We start from the raw sequence: 21,525 nt of genomic DNA on the forward strand, positions 1-21,525 counted from the left end.
TAGGTGTTAAAAAGCTAAATCCGCAGACCAGTTTACCTCTCAAAGACTGCACACAGCTGCTATGGATTACCTGAGAGTCTGTCACAGATACGGTGGTAAAAAGTTGACAAGATTAACCGGAAAATCCCTTTAATCTTTTTTGTTTCATCAGACGTGCACCTGGAGTTTAAGACTGAAACCTTGTTCTTTCTTACGGACACTCAGTACAATGATAATTCAATCTATACTCTTTTATGAGCCAAATGCTTTTGATAACCGACGCCAAGCACTGACTGTGCGATTGTCTGTGATATATAACTAATAAATAATCTATCATCTAACGCTCTGAGCAGCGACTTTTCAGTGATCGCCTCAGTGCGGTGTTTTCAGTTTGCTATGGAATATCTGTACAATCCCGACAGGCATTTATTGGATTTTTATTGGAGAACAAAGGTGACATGTCCGGATTTGAAATCGTGGATCCGGAGAGGGGCAAGGCGGGAGGGGGGGGTCATTTATCAAAGGCCCCTACGGCTTGCAGCCATCGTGGGCCCTCCACCAAAATGTAGACCGACGTCACCGCTTCCGCCCTGCACCCCCTCCTCCTCCTCCTTCCCCTCTCTCCCTCCCTCTCCTCCCTCCCCCGGCGTCGTTGGAGCAGCTCGGCTGCCTGCAATCCAACATGGAGTAGAGAGAGATGGGGCTCTAGCGGGGCCACCCCTCAGTAACAACAGCGACGACGCGCTTTTTACGCACAACTGGAACCGGAGTCGTCGGTGAAAACATGCGCCTTAGGACTTAAAAACGGAGTGTGTGCCTTGCGTGTCCGTGTGTGTGCGTGCGTGTGTGTGTTTGGGGAGGGGGGGAGAGAAGAGAAGAGCTGGATTCGGCTACTAAACTGTCTGCATAGGCTACGTTACCTACTGAAGGCGATGGGGTATTAAAGTTATAGGAAAGGGGCATTTGCGATCCAGAAGAAACTGGGTGGCTCCGGGTGGGGGGGAAAGAGGGGAAAAGTGTGGAAAAGAAGACGGAGGCACAGCCAGTCGAAGGCAAGCCAAAGAGCCGACACTCGCACAAAGGCGCAGGGGGGATTTATGCGGAATTGGAGACAGAATCGGAGGAGCCGCGGAGAAAGAATGACGAGCGAAAAGTATGCAACCGCCGTGGTACATTACCTGAGGTGAAGCGAGAAAATGATAGAAGAAACACACCCAAACGAGTAAGTACTACGGCTCAAAGATTTCTGTCCGTATGTCTTTTTTCGCTTCTCCCAGTGCCTACAGGTTGGAGATGATCAGGGCAACTTGGTGGAATGTGCAGCCAAAAACTCCTCGTACAAAGCTGGCTTTCATGTATGCGTCGCCTCTTTTTTTTTTTTTTTTTTAAACATGTTATTCATTCGACGGGATTTGGTGCTTGATGCTGCTGTAAAGCAATGCATTGACAGTGCTGTAGAAGAGGGTTTTAGGGCCCCCACCTTGGTGTAGACTAGTCTCGAGAAGGCAAGAGAGAAAGAAGAGGAGTAGGAGGAGGAGGGGAATAAGCGTGGGTGGATCGGAAACATTTTCTGAAAGGATCTGAAGCGAGAGAGCAGGCCCTGTTGCAGCGTAACTTAGAAACTCAAACACGCCCCGAAGTTACACCTTTTCTAAATACACAAACAGCAGCGAGCTCACGCACTCTTGTTTGTGCGTTGCTCAGTTAAATAAAAAGCAAAAGCCCGACGGCGTGTACAGAGCGAATTTCGCTTCGTTATTTGGCGACATCTGTATGTTTGCTCCCAACCAACCGAAGGGGGAAGTCTCACAGGATATGAGATATCCGATATGCCTCATCCGCCATCTCTTTCTCAATCGCCCTCATTTGCATAGCCTACCGCGCTCCATTCATAAAAAAAAAAAATACCGACTGTAAACGACGACTTGCCCTGAAAAAACACGCGTATGTTTCTGCTCCACTCGAGCCGCACAGACTCGTGTCTGTCGGTGTCTCTTTGGCGGACCGACCCGTGGATCGTGCTGTTGCGTCTTACGAAATGTAGCTAATATAGAGCCGTACAATGTGTAGGCCCACAGACCTGTTTATACGGCACCCACAGGCCTATATGGAGGCGCTTGAAGCTTAAAATTAGCTTCGCCGAGAAGGAACCGAAGCTTAATGTGAATTACATTTAATACCGGGCAGGTGGCGGGGCGCTTACAGTCCTTATGTGAATGCTATTGTTAAAGCCAACACGAATAGACCACCAGGTTTAACCACAGGGAGATTATAAGAGTGCTTTTAAATGCACGCGAGCCTTTGCCAAAATCAATCTCTTTAAGGCTTAAATGGAAATGTGCAGACATAGGAACAGGCATGCCGGAATGACATTATTGGCTCCCAGTTTGCCTTTAACCCCATTAGCCTATATCGACAACTTCCCTGTCAGACTACACGGGGCTGTGCTCGGTAGGAATGCCTGCCTTGCAGATCTCTGTCGGCGGGCGGGGGTGGAAGGGCGAAGGGCACCGTAGGGGATGTTTGCGCTGCTGTGGCGTGACGCCGGCTCATTCATAAAAGCCCTCTAACCTTCAGCGCGTCCCCATTCATGCCTGCCGGCCGTACTCGGCTCTGCGGAGCCGGCGTACAGAGACTCTGCCTGTGTGTCCCACGGACAGCCAGACAGGGACAGAGGAAGGCGCTGAACCCCAGTTCGTGCCTCTCATGTGTTAGCCGTAAAGCTAATTAGCGGAATGTAATGTTAATAATCATGAGAGGCGCAAAGTGGCGCTAGCTGCAGCCATGAACTGCTGTCAGAACTAACCTGAATTCAGTCTCAGGTGTCTTGTACCTTTTGAAACTGCTCAAACGCTCCCAGTGTTCCTCCCTGACAGTAGCCTTGTCTTTAGGGCCTTGTTCTGAGTCATATATTTCAAAGCAAACAGATGCGTTAACCCTGACTTCTTAACTGCCCATCACTTCCGGTCGGGGGAGCGTTTCTATGGTGATGATGTGTCGTTCTTTTCGCACCGCGTGATGTCCCGATTGGGCCACGCCCACGACGTCCTGAAAAAATGGCCGTTTAATGAACAGAACAAAAGCTTTTTGTCCTCAGATAATGTATTTTTACAAGCATTCAGTGACATTTGTTAGCAGTACATTTTAGCTGCATGAAAGAGTAATAAATATAAATTTAAAATACTTACGCTGAGCCTTGTTCGTCTTAACTGAAGATTTTTAAAAGTAGTTTTATTGGGAGTTCTCATTTTCTTTTAATTTTTATTAGCCAACAGTTAAATACTGTTGACTTAAACTTTCAACAAACTTTTATCAAACCTTTGCTCATTCATAAATATGAATGCATTTAGTGTAATCTTCTACAATTGGCCTGCTCCTCTCACTTAGCTAGGCTAGCTAACAGTTAAAAGCCTATGATTTCTTAGCAGACGAGTATTTTGAAGATACATTTGCTGGTATTAATTTTGCATTTTACGGTTAATCTCAACCGAAGTTCCCTGCAAATGTAAAATAATCTCTGTGAAATTATGATGGTAACCCTTTGGTGCTTTCATGGTGCTTCATACAAAAGTGTTTATTGTCTTATTACTGGATAGAGTTGAACCGATGTGCAGTTATCTGCTGGTTTGTGTATTGTGGTTTTCTTATCAGAAATGAAAGCCCATTATGGTATTAAGGCACAGCCAGGAGATAAAAGCCACACCTTCATACCCTTTGTGTCGGGTTAAAAGGTGCAGTAGTATAGCTTTTTTCTAGTTACGTAGCCGGTGTCAAAGATTAGATATTTTGCTTCCTCTCTTACTTCTTGAGGAGTTGCATGCATGCATGCTATGGAGACTGAGTCACATGCACACATTTGAATGCCTCACCTGCTCAGTGAAGTAATCAGATTTGATGTGTCAGTTTTGCTATCAGGAGGCAATGTGATTAGAGGCACGCACACATGCGCTCTGTTTGTGAGGGCCTTTTGTTAACTGCATGTCCTGAACTATAACCGTAGCCATCATGTCCGCAATTTGGAGGATGTGCCTCTTTGCCCCTGTCCTTCAGAGGACATTTATTGCCTTTTTATAGAAGTACAAGATCTCTCCTGCACACACATACACATACACATACACACACACACACACACACACACACACACACACACCCCGTAGAGTCACAACACAAGCAGAGGATGTATTGATCTGGTGTGTGCTGCTGCAGGGTCAGCATGTGCACAGTCAGTATTGGACAGGAGATGCCCGGTGACATTCAGCTAAGGTCAACGTAGCAACGAAATATAATCCATCCCCGAACAAAAAGCACTCATCAACTGGCAAACACAGCAGTGAGGAGTTAGCAGGTCTGCATGTTCCCTCAGCAGGACTGTTCTGTTCCTCACACATATATTTTTCTACGTTAGCAGCATTTGATATTGAGACAATAATAATCTTGACTGGTGTGGAATTTCGGGACAGTGGAAAGGTTCACCAATACGATGCATGATTTGGCAGAACAACTTGTACTAAATTGTAGATATTGTTGAAGCAGTTTTGGTAAAGGAATAACTCCAGCTTTAGGTTCCTTGGACATGTAAAACTGGATGTGTATTGAAAGTAATTTACTTTTCCTTTTATACAGATTTTCCTTCAACCAGCCTCGTCTCTTCCCTTTGTTGAGTAATCACCAACATTTCCCACAATACAACAACAAGTTGTATAGTTGTTCATGTATGTGGATCACAGTAAGGGCAACAGAGGGCTTTTTTGTACTCAAAGTGAGACATCAGATGTAACATGTGTTGAAGCTGCACTGCATTCTGGTCTATTGAGGCTGCTGCTGGTGTAGAAAATGGTCTTTCTGTCTGTCTGCTCTGTGGTTATTCTGAGGGACTGACCATGAAACCTGATGTTTCCTGTTGATGTTTTAGGCTGCTGAAATAGTTCCTATTGTCAGACTCTATTTGCAGCGAGCTAACATGTGTTTTATGTGTACAGTATTTGCATACACTGTAAAAAGGGTACATAAATGTAACTATTCATAAGACAGTGGAAAGAGACACCGAGACGGCCTTATTTAGCAGCTCACACACACACTTCTGTCGCCCGCTTAAGGTCAAAAGATCACGTCATTTCAAAGATGAAAGAGAAGAGAGGAAACGGCAGGGAGAAAGAACAGAAAGAAACATGACAATCTGCAGAAACAAGGATTATATGACAAGCAAGCTACACAATAAAATGGCACGACACTTTTTTCAGTATCATCTTAAGCAGCAGTCTGTCAGAGTCGATGCTGTTTCTCGATTAATGTGTGATGATGCACAGTGCATGGACCCACAGATACAGCAATTAGCCTAATATGTAATGTTAGAAACACATACATATATCACACTCAAGTGCACAAACATGTAACGCGCACACACACACATACACACGCACATACACAAAGAGAATATTGATACATGCTCCATGTCCACAAGTGAACGTCCTTTGCAGACCCTTTACATTTTTTTCTCTCTCACTCTGTACTGCCCCTCTACACACACACACACACACATACACACACACACACACACACACACACACACACACACACACACAGGCACATCATGTGGAACAGATCCTTGTTCACAGTATTTCCTGTGTTTTACAGAGCAGCTCATCACTGGTTGCTATCCGGAGCCTTTATATAATGGCCCGAGCTGTTTATATCTGGAGACCAAACAATGAACGTGGATTGTTTGCCTGTTTTTTTTTTTTTTTTCTTTACTAATCTCTGCTCATCAGCTGACTGGATGACCAAGATTATAATAGCTTGAGTTTTTATTCCGTTCATTCAGGGTGTTTTCCCTGGTGGTTATTGAAGACTCAGATTCGTTGCAGCTCCTCAGTGAATGAACTCTGTGAACTTTCGCTTCTGCAGTAACCAGGGCGCTCGGGTTGATTATCCTTTCTGATCTGTCCAAAAAGAGATGAGAGGGGCCAATGGCTTTTATGATTTAGCTTATCTACTTCCACCGATCCCAGTTTTTCTCCAGACATGACATCTGAAGGAAAGGTGATCATTTTGTAGGACATTTTTGAATGTTCAGCTACTTCGGGTTTATGTCTGATGACTTGACAGTATGTGAAACTGTTTTGCTGTGCAGGTTAAAGAGTTTATTCATCCAACATACAAGTCAGTCTCAGCCCCCCCAGTCCTGGTTTATGTTTAATCACTCTTATACAACAGATCTTTGGTGAGCTCACCTGCACGAAAGGGTTTATAACTGTGAAAAAGTTACCCCACTTTCAAACAATACTCTCATATTGATTTTAAATACACAGATTCATGCTAATTTTAAGCTATTTCAGACAAATTCTTCCTGGAAACAGGATGTTTTCATGTTAACATCTAATTAAAACCATTCCCAACAACTCATAATGCAAAAAGACTACAGGCTATTTAAAAGTAACCACAAATAGCACCAGGAAACATTGTAGCCCGTTATGTGTAGTGGTAAATATACCAGAATATTTAGACTAGGGAAGCCCTAAGCGAACAGACTTTCTAGTGTTCATTATGCAAATCACTTTCAGTTGGTTTGGTGCCCTGGAGCTGGAGTACGAGCCGTCCAATTACAAGAAAAACCATTTGGCACCTGACAGTTTATGTAAACGAGGACTTCCTGATCAAACACACCAAGGTTGACGTTTTGGCATATGTCGATCAAAGATGCAGAGAGATTAGAAATTAGGAAACTACTTATCACTTACATTTGACCCCGAGCGGTAAGCCTAACGCAGTATAAGAGGATATGAGACATTATAGAGGGTCTTGGTTTGCTTTTCAGTGGCTTTTAAGAGGTTTAGACCAATCAGCTTATTTTCAGAATGGTTTCTGCTGTGACTGAACTGGAGGGGCTGCAGAATCACCTCAGAGTGCAGTTACAAGTTGTTGGATGACGTACTGGAACTACAACACAACTGGGCCCCAGACATCTGCACATTTGTTTTTTGGACCAAACACATCCTGATTTCTTTGTCTGTATAGTTAGTCATTCGTGATTGGACTTGATTCAGTGTCATTTTGAGACTTGCCCCCCTCCCTTTTGAAATATTTTTGATGTAATAAGTTTTTGTACTGCAGAGCTGACAACAATCTGCCCCAGACAGCATTTTTTTCACCCGTTTAAAAATGATTAACTGCAGTGACGCTGTTTCGCGCCCACTGCGATAATCACGAATGCATCTGAACTCGCATTGTGATTGGTGCGTTGGGTATGGGATGTTTTGTGTTAATGTTTCTCTGTGTATTAGTGGCCTCTCCGACACACTCGCACTCACACCAGCAGCCTGAGTCTTGTGCTGCCCAGACATGTGAGCGTTCCATGTAACTACAGCTGATTGACAGAAAGCCGATCAAACTTCCCCTCAGGAGCCTCCAGCGTCAATAGTTGTGAATGAACTCGCTTCACCCCGCCGCTCTCTCCCCTCGCTCTGAACTGAAATGTGAATGCTAGAATGAAATTCTCCTGATTTTCACAATGTTGTTGGCCAAATCCTCATGTTGTATGTGGCTTGACGGGGTCCAGACCTTTGAATCCACTCCAGTAAGGTGCCTGGTTCATCTGGCATCATGATATAAAACTGGTTTCTCAGTTGTAGAAGCATTCGATCCAATCAGAGCTGCGTGCAGGACCGTTGTTGAGCTGTGCGCCAGAATCAGGGAGGAGGAGTGATAACAACAATAGCGACCTCCCAAGATAGACGCTGCTATTGAGCCTGTTCTAAATCAATTAAAAGTACTAATTATGATACTTTTTGGTAGTTTAGTGCTTTGATGGTACTAAAGCATTCAATGCCTACTGCTTTGAAGGCATTTATTTACTGTCTGATATCAGGCAAGTGTGTGACTAAAATGTCATGAAAATCAGCTCCAACTCTTTGTTCCTTCCTCGCACACCATTTGACTCAGGAATACATTGAAATACTAATATAAAACACCACAGAATTGCAGTATGTAAGTGGTCCAGCACCGACTGTAATAAATGTGGAATATCAAATCTTTCTCATGCATGTGTTGTACATACTTTAAGTGAAGAAACTGTGTATTCTCGACCTCGAATGTGTAGGTGTGTGTTTGTTTAGTGTTGTAACTTTTCAGCAGGGTATACAAATGAAAGGTGAAAAAATTACAATTCACAGTCAGTTTTTTAAATGATTAAATGAATTATGTGGGCAATACAAGTAAAAAAAAGAGAAAGAAAAAGAAAAAAGAAGAAGTCTGTAGATATGCTAATAGTCTGAGGAGCAGTCTGATCGAGCACCTTTCAGTCACTTCCTGATATCTGCAGACAGGGCATATGTATGTGTGTGTGTGTGTGTGTGTGTGTGTGTGTGTGTGTGTGTGTCCACCCACAGACAGAGGCGGGCCCTGTGCATGGGTGTGTGTGTGTGTGTGTGTGTGTGGGGGGGGGGGGGGGGGGGGGGGGGGGGGGGTTCTGTTGATCGGGCAGAGGCGCGGCCAGTCATGTCTTATCAGAGGAAGTATAGCCGCCCTTATCACACATGGCTGGGCTGCCCTCAGTGGCCCTTTTATCTGTCACACATGAGCTGGATTCCAGACCTGATAACCGGACCGCTTCCCAGCCCCCTTTACTGTTTTATTGCAGTATTGTTTCACACAGACCACGTCAGGTATTAGCAGGGTCCGGCTCACTAAGTAGCTGTTCTAATAGTATGTGAATGTACTTAAAAAGTTATTCTTTCCAGCAATTACTTTGTGGTGTTTTGATAGTGAATTTGGACAGAAGATGCTGACACAGGCAAATAAAATGAACGAATGGAACTGAAGAGTTCATTGACAGGGCTCCACTGTGGCCTGGCAGGGAACCTACAGATGTGCACTCCACCCACAGTTCATTTCCTCATTATGACGCTGATGTGGTTGCAAGGTGTGGACCGGGCATGGAAATGAAGAGTATAGAATCGATGCGTCAAACACAGCAGCGCTGCAGTAAAAGTGTGAAACACAGGAACCAGGAAGGCCAGTGATGTAGAATTGTTTGTACTTTGTTGACGCAGCATAGGGAGACAAGTTAAAGTTAGTTAAATTCTGTTGGGTGTTTGCTCATATTGTTTCTGCCAAGATAAAGAAAAACCACCGAACAAAAACCTGAATGTTCTTTCTGTCCAATTCTGGCTAGATTTTGTTAAAGCAAAAGTTTAGATTAACTATGTGAGATGGGTTGCTAGTAATGATGAACCCATAGTGAATTACCACCTGACTTCTTCTCAGCTCTCTGGAGCTTTATGTGTCTTTCAGTTCTTTTCAGTTTTTTTTTTGTTTGTTTGTTTTTTTTTAGCTGTTTTCAGTGAAGCTCTAGAAGTCCACTGTACGCCACCGGCCCAGCACCAAAGAGCAGACTGACAAAGTTAATGACTAGCTAGTGAACTTAATATTGAGATATGTCCCTCAGGAGTTGGTGGAGACCAAAACAGAGCTTAAAGGAGACTGAATATTGGACTTGCGTTTGCAAAGGGACCTCAGACACAAGTCCAAATGAATGCTTCTGTTGCTCTGTGTCTGCTGGATGTTCGCTAACACATTAGCCACATCAATTTTACAAGGTGGTAATATATCAGTGCCCCCAAGTGGCCAGAAGCATGTATAATTAATAATGATTGTACCCAAAGTAAGGAGCATCATTCTGTCCACCAGTACAAGTGGCTGTGAACATGGAAGTAGGGCACATACATCTGTGGGAGAAGGTAATGGCTGCAGTGTGCTTGATGAAACTGTTGATATGTTTGCTTGCCAGGCTGTTGAATTTGGTGCTGCCACAATAGTATAACTCAAACTTTATATTATTGTACTCAATGGTGCTTACAGTAGCTGGAGGAGCTCCAGGGTCATGGTGGGATGATGTCAGCTGACAGCAAGACACATTAAGAATACTCACAAGTGGCTGACCATCAGCAGGCAACAGTATGTTGTGTTATAGTGGAAGAAGTTTGGCTGACAGCTATAGTGCGTGTTTTAAGAAGTAGAAGCAGGACACACCCAGCACCTTTGACCAGATGGCAGCAGCTCTGAAAAGGATGTGATGCATGAATTACCTGCTCTTTCCTTATCAGCAAGGTGTTGACTTCCACCCTGTCTTCCTTCTAAACTGAGTCATCGCTCCACTTTTGAACACTTTACATCCTCACCCCTCCTAAGAGAGACTGAAAAGTCCGTGCAACCCTTGAACATAGCACGGCCTGAGCGTGTGCTCGTTGTAAAATCACCTGGGGCTCACTTATTTTCGGTCAAATATGAAGCAATGTTTGGGAAAAGTGTGTGTAAAGTTGAAGTCGGCGTGTGTGAAATCCACACAAACAGGTGATTATAAATAGTGTATTTCTAATCTTTTCTTAAAGTGGGCGCCACGCTCCTTTTTCAGCATTGGTACCTCGTGCCGCATTCGTGGGGACAGAATTAGATTCACAGCTCCCAAATGTATGTGTGTGTGTGTCTGTGTGTGTATTTGTGCCAGAATGTGTGGTCACTCCCAAGTGTATTAAAGTAGCGCGTTGCTGCTGGTTGTGGCTGTCTGTGTGTTCCAACCACAGATTACAGGGCCTGTCGGCAGACGGGGTGCTGTACATGGGTCACAAGACAGCCCAAAATGTGACAAGTTCATCTCAGAGAGCTGATAGCCGGTGTCGTGTGTCTTGAAGCACCGGTGCTTATATAGCACAGAATTTGGTGTTATTTCTGTATGTGGGTGGACTGGATGTGTGGTTCCATATGTGAATGTGTCGTACATGTGTTTGAGTCATGTTAAACCGCTGCGGTACTTTGATATAAAAGCAGCAATTTGGATTTTCACACTAACTTTTTCAGTGTCAGAGCGGCTCCGGAGGCAGAAATGATGTGACTGGTTGCTCGTTTCGCCGTGCAGAATACGGCAGGCCGACGTTCACCTGCACAAAACCGACATTCAGTTCAAACTGTGACCTCAAACAGGAGTACAGCGTCTGTTTAGTGGTCTCTCGTTACAATATTTGTTGTCAGATAAGGCCAAGTGGTTAGCAAACCTTGCTAACACCAACATCATCCAAACACAATACAGTATACACACACACATACACAGCGAGTGAGATTATGAGGGTGATTAATCTGAACAACTAACCCAATTTTGCACCATTAGTCAGATTCAAATCTACTCTTTGAATCCATTTTGATTTCAATATGAGGCTGAAAAATGGTGCAAATCCAGAAAGGTAGCGCGCTGCTACCCAGAAAAGTCTTAGAACTCGCAGTTTCACAGTAAACGTGCCAGTCGAACACTGAACAGCAGCCATAGAATAACTGAATTGCTATAAAAAGCTTGTTACCAAGCCTAGCCGGCATTAGCAGAGGCATTGTAGCCTCTAGCTAGCAGCTATAAGGTAAGCTAGTTTGCTAGCCTGACCCTCAAGCTCATGAAATCATAGAAATAAAAACAGACTTTGCTGTTTTGCATTTCTATTGTCTCTTTTTGTTCCATTCATGTTTCCCTCGTGGCAAAGTAGAACCTGAATGACTATTTTCCTCCGCCTACTGTGGTTTGATATGACAAATGAAATGATACCAGCTGACATACTGTGGGCCACCACCAAAGTTCCACTCAGTTATTGTGTGTCAGCAAATATTGGATCTCTAATGACTTAATTTAATGTCAGTTGTTTGAAGATACTCACTGAGGTGGGTTTTTGGCGCTTGTGTCTTTAATGCATTAACACAAGAAACCTTTAATATCTGAATGGAAAAGTCTAATCTGGTGAAGTGCATTCAGCGGAAGCATTTATTTTAAGTGTGTGTGTGTGTGTGTGTGTGTGTGTGTGTGTGTGTGTGTGTGTTTACATGAAAGCGAAGGCCTTGTGGGTGAATCTATAGCTGCTGTTCTGTACGAGCTGTTTGTCTGCTATCACTCAGTCAGTCTGTCATTCAGTCACTTTTATGAATGTGTGTGGGCGGGAGCTGGTGAACCAGTTTTGCCACCTGTGTGCGTGCGTGCGTGCGTGCGTGCGTGCGTGCGTGCGTGCGTGCGTGCGTGTGTGTGTGTGTGAGTGTGTGTGTGTCTGTGTGTGTGTACATCAAATCCTGGGGACTGTCTGTAAGCTAATTATATAACAGCCCCTTCTCATTCACTCCCACTCGGCCTCTCTTTCTCCCACCTCTCTCTCTCTCTTCATCTTCATCCTGCCAACTCACACCGACACACACACTCACACACACACACACACACACACACACACAGGGCGCAGCATCGACGGAATACACAGAGGTACATCCTGTTATTGTCAGATCATTCATGTGGATTGTGACCGTGCTCATTGTGTCCCTGTGAGGGTGGTGGCTGTCATGCTAGTGCTTGAGAATGTCTTGTGTTCTAGCATTCAGCCTCCATTGTATTGTCTCACGTTAGAAGTCACTGACGACTCAATTGACTGCGGAGGGAGTTTTTGTCGTGTATTGTGTTGCACTGCTAATATAGACCAAACTGGAGCGCCATTATCTGTCAGTTTGTGTGACGTCTGTCTGATCTCAGCTGGTTTTTCCTCTGTTGCATGCACACACACTGACTGGTGTGCAGCTGGAATAAGGCTGCTGCGCTCGAGGTGATAATTGTGTGGAGTCGAGCTGCTAACAGAGCTGCAACTAATGGTCATTTTCATTATCAGTTCATCTGTTGTTTTTTTTTATGAAGTGATAATAATTAGTCTATAAAATGACAGAAAATGGTGAAAAATGCCCACCAGAGTCCAAGTTAACAACTTCAGATTGCTTGTTTAGTCAGAAGCCCAAACCCCAAAGACATTTACAGCAATATGAAACAGGGAAAAGAAGCAGATCCTCACATTTATAAAAGAAGAGTTCAGCACTGTCACAAACGGTGACCCAGATTCATTATTTCTGTGATGACCTGAAGTGGAGAAACACACATTGTTCACATAATCCTAATTTTTCTTGATAAGGGCCTTAGTAATGTGTTATTCTAACACTGTCTTTATTTCACTGTGACAGCAGGGATATAGACATTCAGCAAAGGTCCTTGGAAGCTACTGAACGGGACATTACAATTATAAATTTAAAATAAATTATTATATGCTCGGCCACTGGATGCTTGAAGAAGAGACATTTTTACAAATAATCGCAGGGTCAAACCAGGAAAATGTCTAGCTGAGATGGTGAGCCAGGCAGATTATGACTCATCTCGTCTCATGATCAATTTAATTAGTAGCCGACTGAACAACAGCCACTTCTATGAAATACATGGCACTTAAGATGATATGTTTTTTTGGTGTTTAATCACATTTTCCAAAATAACCCTCAAATCACTGATCAGAATTGTCATCGATTCACTTTCTGGCGGTCAAGTATCTCATTGATTGAATCATCGTCTCATGTTGAAATTCTCTTCCCAAGGAAGTTTTGAGCACCGCCAAAGAAAAAACAACACAAAGCTACGTTTTTATTAAAGCCTGTGTGTGCGCGTGTGCGTGTACATGTGTGCGTGTGTGCGCGCTGACTTGTCCTGGTGCAACACCGCCCACCTCAGCACAGCGAGGACCAGGCAAAGTCGTGACTTGAGACGCCCTCAAACATTCTGCCACCGTGTGAATCCAGCTCTATAATAAACTGCTGTGGCATTAACACACTTTGGGACTCTCGCCAGAAAAATTAAGACTAGTTTGAGTTTGCGGGATAGTCAGTTGTTTACAAGTTGAGGCTGGGATGAGCCGGTACTCGCTGCCTGAGGAGGGATTTTTATTGCTTTTTTTGGGCTTTCCTGTGGAAGGGAGTGGTTCTCTCTGAAACTGACATCTTTGCTGATGCAAATCAAACTGGACCATGCTGCAACAAGATAAAAATTTCACCAGATTATCAATTCAGCTGTTTATTATCCAGCTGATTATGCAAACGAATTGAAAGGTTTAAGTGTAACATGCAGTGAGAAGGTGGTGCAGATTTTCTGTTTGCTGAGGTTGTCAAATGCTCCTGAATGTAGATTGAAAGCTCCTGTGCTCCTCTTAATACTTTCATTTTCAGCTGACGTGTTGACTGCCATCACTCACAATGAAGTGAAGAATGTAGCTGATGCAAAGTATTTTCAAGTAGAGTTACATGGAAACGAGATAAGGCATCCAGTTTGGCATTTTAAATGAGGCAACACCTACGTTTTGCTGTGCACATCAGTGAACATGGCAGCGATAACAGACCTTTGACGAGGAGCAGGAACACGTATCAAGCTGTATTCATTCAAAGGCTTGGTTTTTCCTTAAAGAGGTGTAATGATTTGATTAATTGCTTTAAAGCTTCAGAGGTGTTTTCTGAAAATGACTGCTGTCTCCATCCAGTGAGCATAGAGAAATTTAAAGTAATGATTATTCCCGTCTCTCTCTGCCTCTCTATGCAGTGACAGCTACATCGTGCGTGTAAAAGCGGTGGTGATGACGCGGGACGACTCGAGCGGCGGCTGGCTGGCCCAGGACGGCGGAGCTCTGACCAGGGTTGGGGTGTGCCGCCTCCTGCCCCCAGAGCTTGCACCCGTGCCGGCCTCCAGCTTTTCCCAGTTCCTCATCCGTGGGGAGCGGCTGCGAGACAAACAGGTACAACACAAACATCAACAAAGGCACGCCAAAGTTGATAAGATGCAGAACATATGGCTGATACGTGCTGCATGAACAGGTGATCCTGGACTGTCCGCTGAGGAAGGACCTTGTGTACACCATAGCAACGCCCACGTTTCACCACTGGAAGGTGGAGGACAGGAAGTGTGGCCTGTCCTTCCAGAGTCCAGCTGACGCCAGAGCGTTCGACAGGGGGGTACGGAAAGCCATCGAGGACCTGGCTGAAGGTACGCTGTGCTGCTTTACAGCCATTGAGACGTGTTCACCTGCAGACTCAGACTGGACTCAAACTCCTGACAGGGGAACTGTGTTCAAATCACAAAGCTGTGTGTTGTTTTGGGTCACAGCAGAATATCAGCAACAGCATTCAAAGGTAGAAAGAGAAGTGAGTGAATTCTTCAGCGCCACTGAAAATCGGCTGGGGACTGAATTTATAGTTACATGGATCTTTAAACTCACTGAGGTTTATTTGACCTGACGCATAGGACGCCCAGATTTTCCTGCACCACTGTAACATCTGCCTGGCTGCTGTCAATGTGTCGTCTTGTATCGAGTGTCAGCGAGGTGTTGGATCCTTGAGTTAAAGGCTGATCCTGTTTCCTTCTCTGTAGGCTCCACCACCTCCTCTACAGCACTCCAGAACGAGGGCGAACTGGGTGACGACGACGTCTTTACTGTAAGCATGTTTCCTACGTTCAAATCCTCATCTATGTGCTGCATCTGATGAAACAGGGTGAAATAAGGTAGTCTGAAGGACATTAACTCAGATGACACACTCAAGAAGGTTTTCTCATGCAAGTCCGGATAGATCATTAAAGTTATATAATGATGATTGTGAAGCTATTGATGGCAAAAATTAACTTCTCTTTCATTCAGTTTTAACTTTTACGCACTTTAGTTCAACTAGAAAACAGCTCAGTGCTTCTGTTTCCCAGAGGGACTCAAAACCAATGTGATTGGTTGTCTCCAGGTTGTCGCTCCTGTGCATCAAAACATTTGCAGTCACTTGAGTCACATGTCCGCTTCCCGTCTGTGGCTCAGTTTCTACCAGTTCAACATCTCCAATCTGTATCTAATCAGCCTTTCGGATTCATCATTGAAAAGATGTACTACTGGAGCAAACCATGGTTCTGGTACGCTCTGATCAGCTGCTCAGCCAAAACCCCAAAGGAGTCTTCTGCATCCAAAAATCTCAAGTCGTGGTTTCTTCCATTTAGACCAAAGTGTTTGAACTCCAGGCTTCACTCCAGATCCCCCCCACCCCCCCACCCCGGTCACATATACCTGCCATAGTACAAGAAGCATGTGTGTGTTTGTGTGTCACAGCCTCTCTGCCTTAAGTTAGCATGAACGACCCCCTCCCCCCACTCTGTAACCTGACACCAGGAGCAGCAGGCAGGGTCACAAGGTCACTTCCTGTATCCCACCACCTCGCTCTCTCCTGGTGACCCCCTCCCTCCTCCTTCACCCGCCCTCTCCACCCTCCCAGTTGAAAAAGAGAGTCGCCACCAAACTAGCAGCTAGCAGCTGTTTCCCAGCTTAGTGCGGGGCCGGTGATTTACGAGAGGAAGTGCCTCGTGGTTCATCTTTGACTCGAGCTGTCTGTATGGGCCAAGACTAATAGGTGCTCTGCTGGGAGTGTACAGCCACCACAGAGACACATACAAACACATGAGGAGGGGTGGAGGGGAGGGTACAGCGCTGTCAGAGGGTGGAGCAATTCTTGAAATGGAGCATTGGGTTTTCAGGAAAGCTTTCAGTGCTACAAATCCAAGGCAAGTTCTTGGGATTGTTGCTTAAAAAGCTTCCAGATTCGCTCAAAATGAGACTCAGCTGTTCCATTTCAGTTAAAGCTCCATAGAAGCTCGTATTAAAACACATAGTAGTAAATAAAAACAGCCAGCAGACCTGCACATACATTCTTCTCCTGCATGATGGGGAATTACTGGCCTGTCGTCTCCATTTGTAATCCAAAAACCACAGAGGAAAGGCCAAACAAACCGGAGCCTACCATTTTTCAGTCTGTGTTTAAACTGTCTCATTATACGTGTCTGATACAGGTGGAGTTAGCACTGCGAAGCTTACCTTTGCACAGGTGTAGTCGGTGCAAGAGAAAGGAAAATAAACAGACAGTGGGTGGAATCCTCACTGCAGGTCAGGCTCAGGTGTTCAGATGTAAATTTCTCTCTTTGAATGCGTCAATCATCTGCTCCCATACATGTCATGTGATGCAGCGGATTCACAATGCCCGTGGGAAGAATGAAAGCATCGCCTGACCTTTGCATGTGTGTGGTTATGGATTAGATGAAGGAAGATAGTGGCTTTTGGTTTGATGCAGATACAGTTTGAGTGTCAGTTTTAGGCCTGTACAGAACTCTACTCTCCACAGCTGTTAACATGTTAAAGCCCGGGTAGCGCAAACTGTGTCGGACTCACTGGAAAAAGTTTGGGCGATGGTCAGCAACAGGCCAACCAAGCAACGCCAAGACTGTCAGCTTGTCCATTTTTGTCTGTATGTCTTCTCATTTCTGCTCTCCTCCACCTGATGGTCCTCAATCCTCAAAGCACACACACCTTTACAACGTCTCTACAATCACATGTACGGGATACGTTGATGGGTTCGGTTCTGCTTGCTTCGCCCGTACTAATGACCTTTCCTAAAGTTAGCGCTGGCGGCAGAGTTTGCGAGGCGAGCCGTCGTGGACGGGGGAAATGCTGCAGCAGATTTACAGCCTTTGGGGGGACGGGGGAGGATGGTGGGGGACGGCGGGGCTGGGGTGAGCTGGGATGGACATACTTCCCGAAATTATTCCTCGTTCGCCAAACCTAAACTTAACCCAACCCTTCCTCTGTCCCTCCCTTCAGCACGTCTCCTCGCTCTGTCTCTATTTTGGCTCATTCACAACAGGGGGAGTGAAAGCTATTGAAGCAATTCTGGGCTCATCCCAGGAGAGCGAGACGGGCCTGTTGAAGGATGAATCCTCCCGAGCTTTGAGTCGGGACATGTTTTGTGTCAGAAAATAACTTGAAATGCCCTCTGTCCAGCCTTGGGCCAGAATATATAGAGGGAGGATGTCCAGAAATATAAACTCTCCCCCTCAACTCCTCTCCGGCTCTCCGTCCTCTTGTGCAGTTTGAGCTTGCAGCAGAAAGTCTGGTCTGTGTTTTGAATTAGTCGCAGCCGTGGAGGCCAGAGCCGGACTGGTTTTTAACCGTATCGGCTCCTCCCCCGGTAATGTCTTCTCCAGGGGGGCGGGGCCCGGAGTGGAGGCAGCATGTTATGTTATTTTTGGCCGGCTGCTCTGAGGGCTTTGTAAGAAAGCTGGGGGAAATTCTCAGCATGGCGGTATCCATGTGGGGAGCAGGATATAATAGGGATAGCTTCAGCAGACAGACAGACAGACAGACACACACCAGATCTGGGTCATATAACTCTGGCAAACAATTTATAGTGTTGGTTTTAGGCTGGTTGGAGTGCCAGATTTTGACATGTGAGGTTAAAATTTAGTCAGTTTCATAAAGTTTGATTTCTGGAGGGCGTTTTACTGGTCAGTGACTCGTGTCAAGCGTACAGTAGTTCTGTTTGGATTGATTGTAGGTTGGACAGCAAATAACAAAGATTGCAATTAATTTGCAACTAATTCAAAGGTATAAAATTAAGAGCTCCCCACTGACCCCGATGATGCATGTAACCATTTTGTGTTGTTTGGTTGGACTTAGCAGAGGCTTTTTGTCCAAAGTGACGAACCTTTTTAGGGTCAGTCCACCGCTTTGGTCTAGACTGTCGGATGGAGCTATTGGATGAAATGCCTCGGGATTAACTGGAGACACTCATGGTCCTTGGATGATTGATCTCCCTGACATTTCCTGTTGAACCACCATCCCAAATTCTAATCACTTTGGTGTTCTATCATCAGGTTAAAATGCCAATATGTCCAGTACTTCATGGTTCATGATCAGATCCCTGCAAAAATAATGACACCCCCACCACCCTCAGCTGTACTTTGTGCTATTTAGCAAATGTTAGCTTCAAAAAGGCTCTGTTGCCATGCTAGCGTTAGCATTTGAGTCAAAGCAGCGTGTCTAAGTACAGCCCCACAAAGCTGCTTGCATGGCTGTGGAGTCTTGTTTCATCAGAGGCATACTGTACATTGCGAGCAATCTGGGGTTCAGCGTCTTGCTCAAGGACACTTCAACACGTGTGCATGAAGACGGGGGTTCGAACCACCAACCTGACCATCCATAGCCGGCCTGTTCTACCAGTTTCTGGGACATTTTCATTTTGTCCCTTTGTCAAATGTTGAAGAGAAGTGGGAACATTTGCAGAGATGGAATCGAGCTTCTCATCTTTTCTGTGCTTGTCAGGTGGAATTGTTATTTTCATGGAATGAAATCACATCGTGATGGAAAGAAGGAAGCACAGACGTCTCATCGCTGCTGTGAGCCGCTGGCAAAAGATGACCGCGTAAAAATCAGCCATGGCCAAACTTTTCTTTGGCGGACAAGCTTGTTGACCTTTGATACAAGTTTCTGTGGCTCTGTTGACTTCTGGGGACGAGCCATGTGAAACTCAAAGCGAAATTAAACAAACGCAGCAAATGATTTTGAAACAGAACTTTTTTTTTTTAACAGAACAAGCTATCATTGAGTTACAAAAGACCCTGTTATCTCAGCATATCTCACACAGTCCACTCATTGCGGTCCCGAAACAGATGCTCAAACAGAAAAGGTCCAACTCCAAACAGTCCAACGATCACAAACACAAAAACACCTGCACCCTTTTCACCGCGTCAGCCACATCAGGAATATCTCTAAGCGCACATGTGATGAGACGGAGTCCTCATGACCGGCCTGTCAGCTGGTGCATTGCTCTGCCCCCAGCGTGCCTGTCTGAAATCTGTCCGTCTGAGGCTGCACGGCAGCGGCCCGGCTGTCTAGTGTCTGGCCAAGGTTTGAGTTGGAGTGGAGCCCTGACAGCCTTTAGCGGAAAGGGGACAGGAAAGTGTTCACACACACACACAAACACACAGAGTGGTGGAAAAGCGTGAAGGAAAGGTGGAATGTGTAGAAAGTGAGAATCGTCCAACTTCTATAATGGGAGGATTTAACGCTGCTTCTGTTTTTTTGTTAGTGATATGCAGTTATCACTTATTGTGATACACTGAGACGTTTCTAATATTTTGTCCACTCTCATTTCCGTCACTGAGGGTAAACTAAATGTTGTCACCGGGTCAGATGAAGTCCGTCACAGTTGGGCTTACTTGACTACCTCGCGTCTCCAAATGCCAAATACGGTAACCTCATTAACCAGAAATGTTCTAAATAAATGGGATCACCATAGAAACATATTTTCTCCACCTGTGTAAGTGGCTAATTGAATTTTAAACCTGATTTAATTTTCGGTTTGATGGTTGCCGCAGAGCTTTTCTTCGTGGCTGCGGTGGATGTTTTAAGGTGGATGTTGTTAATAATAGTTGGACTCGCACGCACTGATCCACAGCGGCTCAATAAACAGAGCTCACACTTCCTGTTTTCCAATCAGAGCTGCGCCGAGGCTTCCTGTTTTTGTTTGTCCAATCGTGGCGTCCTCCTGTACTCACTGTTTGTTTGGTGCATCCAATGGGAGCGCAGCTTTCAGCCCGCATCCTGTGTTTGTTTGTCCCCTCAGAACACCACAGACAGCTCATCCAACTCCTCCCAGAAACTGGAGAGCTCTCTGCAGCCGCTCGAGTCCTCGCCCCTTCCGCAGAGACACAAGTGCATGCTGGGACATCGCCATGACCTCCACGACCCCTACCGGCTCTCAGACCACTACTTCTTGGACCAGGTGAGACAGTGAATGTCCAGAGTGCACGACCGGGTGCTCTGAGACCCGTTTGTCATGATTTTGAAATAAACTTCACGGTTTGCAGCTCATCTGAACACACAGTTGGTTTGGTTACTGCCAGCAGGGTTTAAGTTTCACTCTGTCTCTCTTCAGCCGTTGTCTCGGCTTCCCCGTCATGTCACCTTCCAGGAGGACGAGGAAATCGTCCGGATCAACCCCCGGGAGCGCAGCTGGGAGCGAACCACCGAGCGTCATCACGGACGGCCGTCGGATCGCTCCTGGCTCACGGGCTACGAGGACTACCGCCACGCCACTGTGCGTGACAAATTCATCCAAATGGACGACTCTGAGTCCTACGTCCACTTTGCCAAGACGGAGGCGCAGAAGGACGACTACTCCTACCCGCTGGCACCGGCCCTGTCGCCCTCAGACTCTGATCCCGCCCTCGGACCCTTGGTCAGTAAGGGCCACGGCAGCTCGTATCGCCAAGGCTTCTCCTCTGTGGTGTGCTCCCAGCCCCGCTCCTTCCTTCCGAGCTCCTCCCCGTCCACCAACGGGGGAAAGGGGCGGAAGGAGGACGGGGTGGAGCGCGCTCAGTGCGAGCACTGCGGCGAGGCCTTTTACGTCTCCGACAACCGGAGAGGCCGGTGCCAGGACGCGCCGGACCCCGTGCGGGCGTGCATCCGGCGGGTCAGCTGCATGTGGCTGGCAGACACAATGCTCTACCACTGCATGTCAGACCCAGAGGGGGACTACTCAGACCCCTGCTCCTGCGACGGGGCCGAGGGCAGCGGGGGAGGCCGGCTCGGCTCGCGCTGGCTAGCTCTGCTCGGCCTGTCTCTGGTGGCGCCCTGCCTCTGTCTCTACCCGCCTCTCCACGCTTGCCACCGGGCGGGGCTCAGGTGCGGCTGCTGCGGGGGCCGACACAAGGCCCTGAGCTGAGCGGCCCCTCGGTGGAAACCGCAAAACCCAACGCAAGCACAGGGAAAGGGAAGGATGGGGAAATACACAGAGGGGACAAGTGGTCACGGCTGCTCGCTCTCTTGCCTTGGTTTCTCTGGGTTTCTCTACAAATTCCAGACACTGAAATAAGCC

At 46.1% G+C, this 21,525-nt stretch overlaps 1 protein-coding gene across 1 annotated transcript; it reads left to right on the top strand.

Moving 5' to 3' along the window:
• The first annotated feature begins 638 nt into the window (after positions 1-638).
• On the top strand, positions 639-21,525 carry LOC143328207 (sprouty-related, EVH1 domain-containing protein 2-like). Its single transcript, XM_076743224.1, has 6 exons — positions 639-1,201; positions 14,390-14,582; positions 14,662-14,830; positions 15,215-15,279; positions 20,272-20,430; positions 20,584-21,525. The coding sequence occupies exons 1-6, from the start codon at positions 1,176-1,178 to the stop codon at positions 21,370-21,372; spliced, it is 1,401 nt and encodes a 466-aa protein (XP_076599339.1). The 5' UTR covers positions 639-1,175; the 3' UTR covers positions 21,373-21,525.

Source organism: Chaetodon auriga, chromosome 11, assembly GCF_051107435.1.
Source record: "Chaetodon auriga isolate fChaAug3 chromosome 11, fChaAug3.hap1, whole genome shotgun sequence".
Classification (NCBI taxonomy): Eukaryota; Metazoa; Chordata; class Actinopteri; order Chaetodontiformes; family Chaetodontidae; genus Chaetodon; species Chaetodon auriga.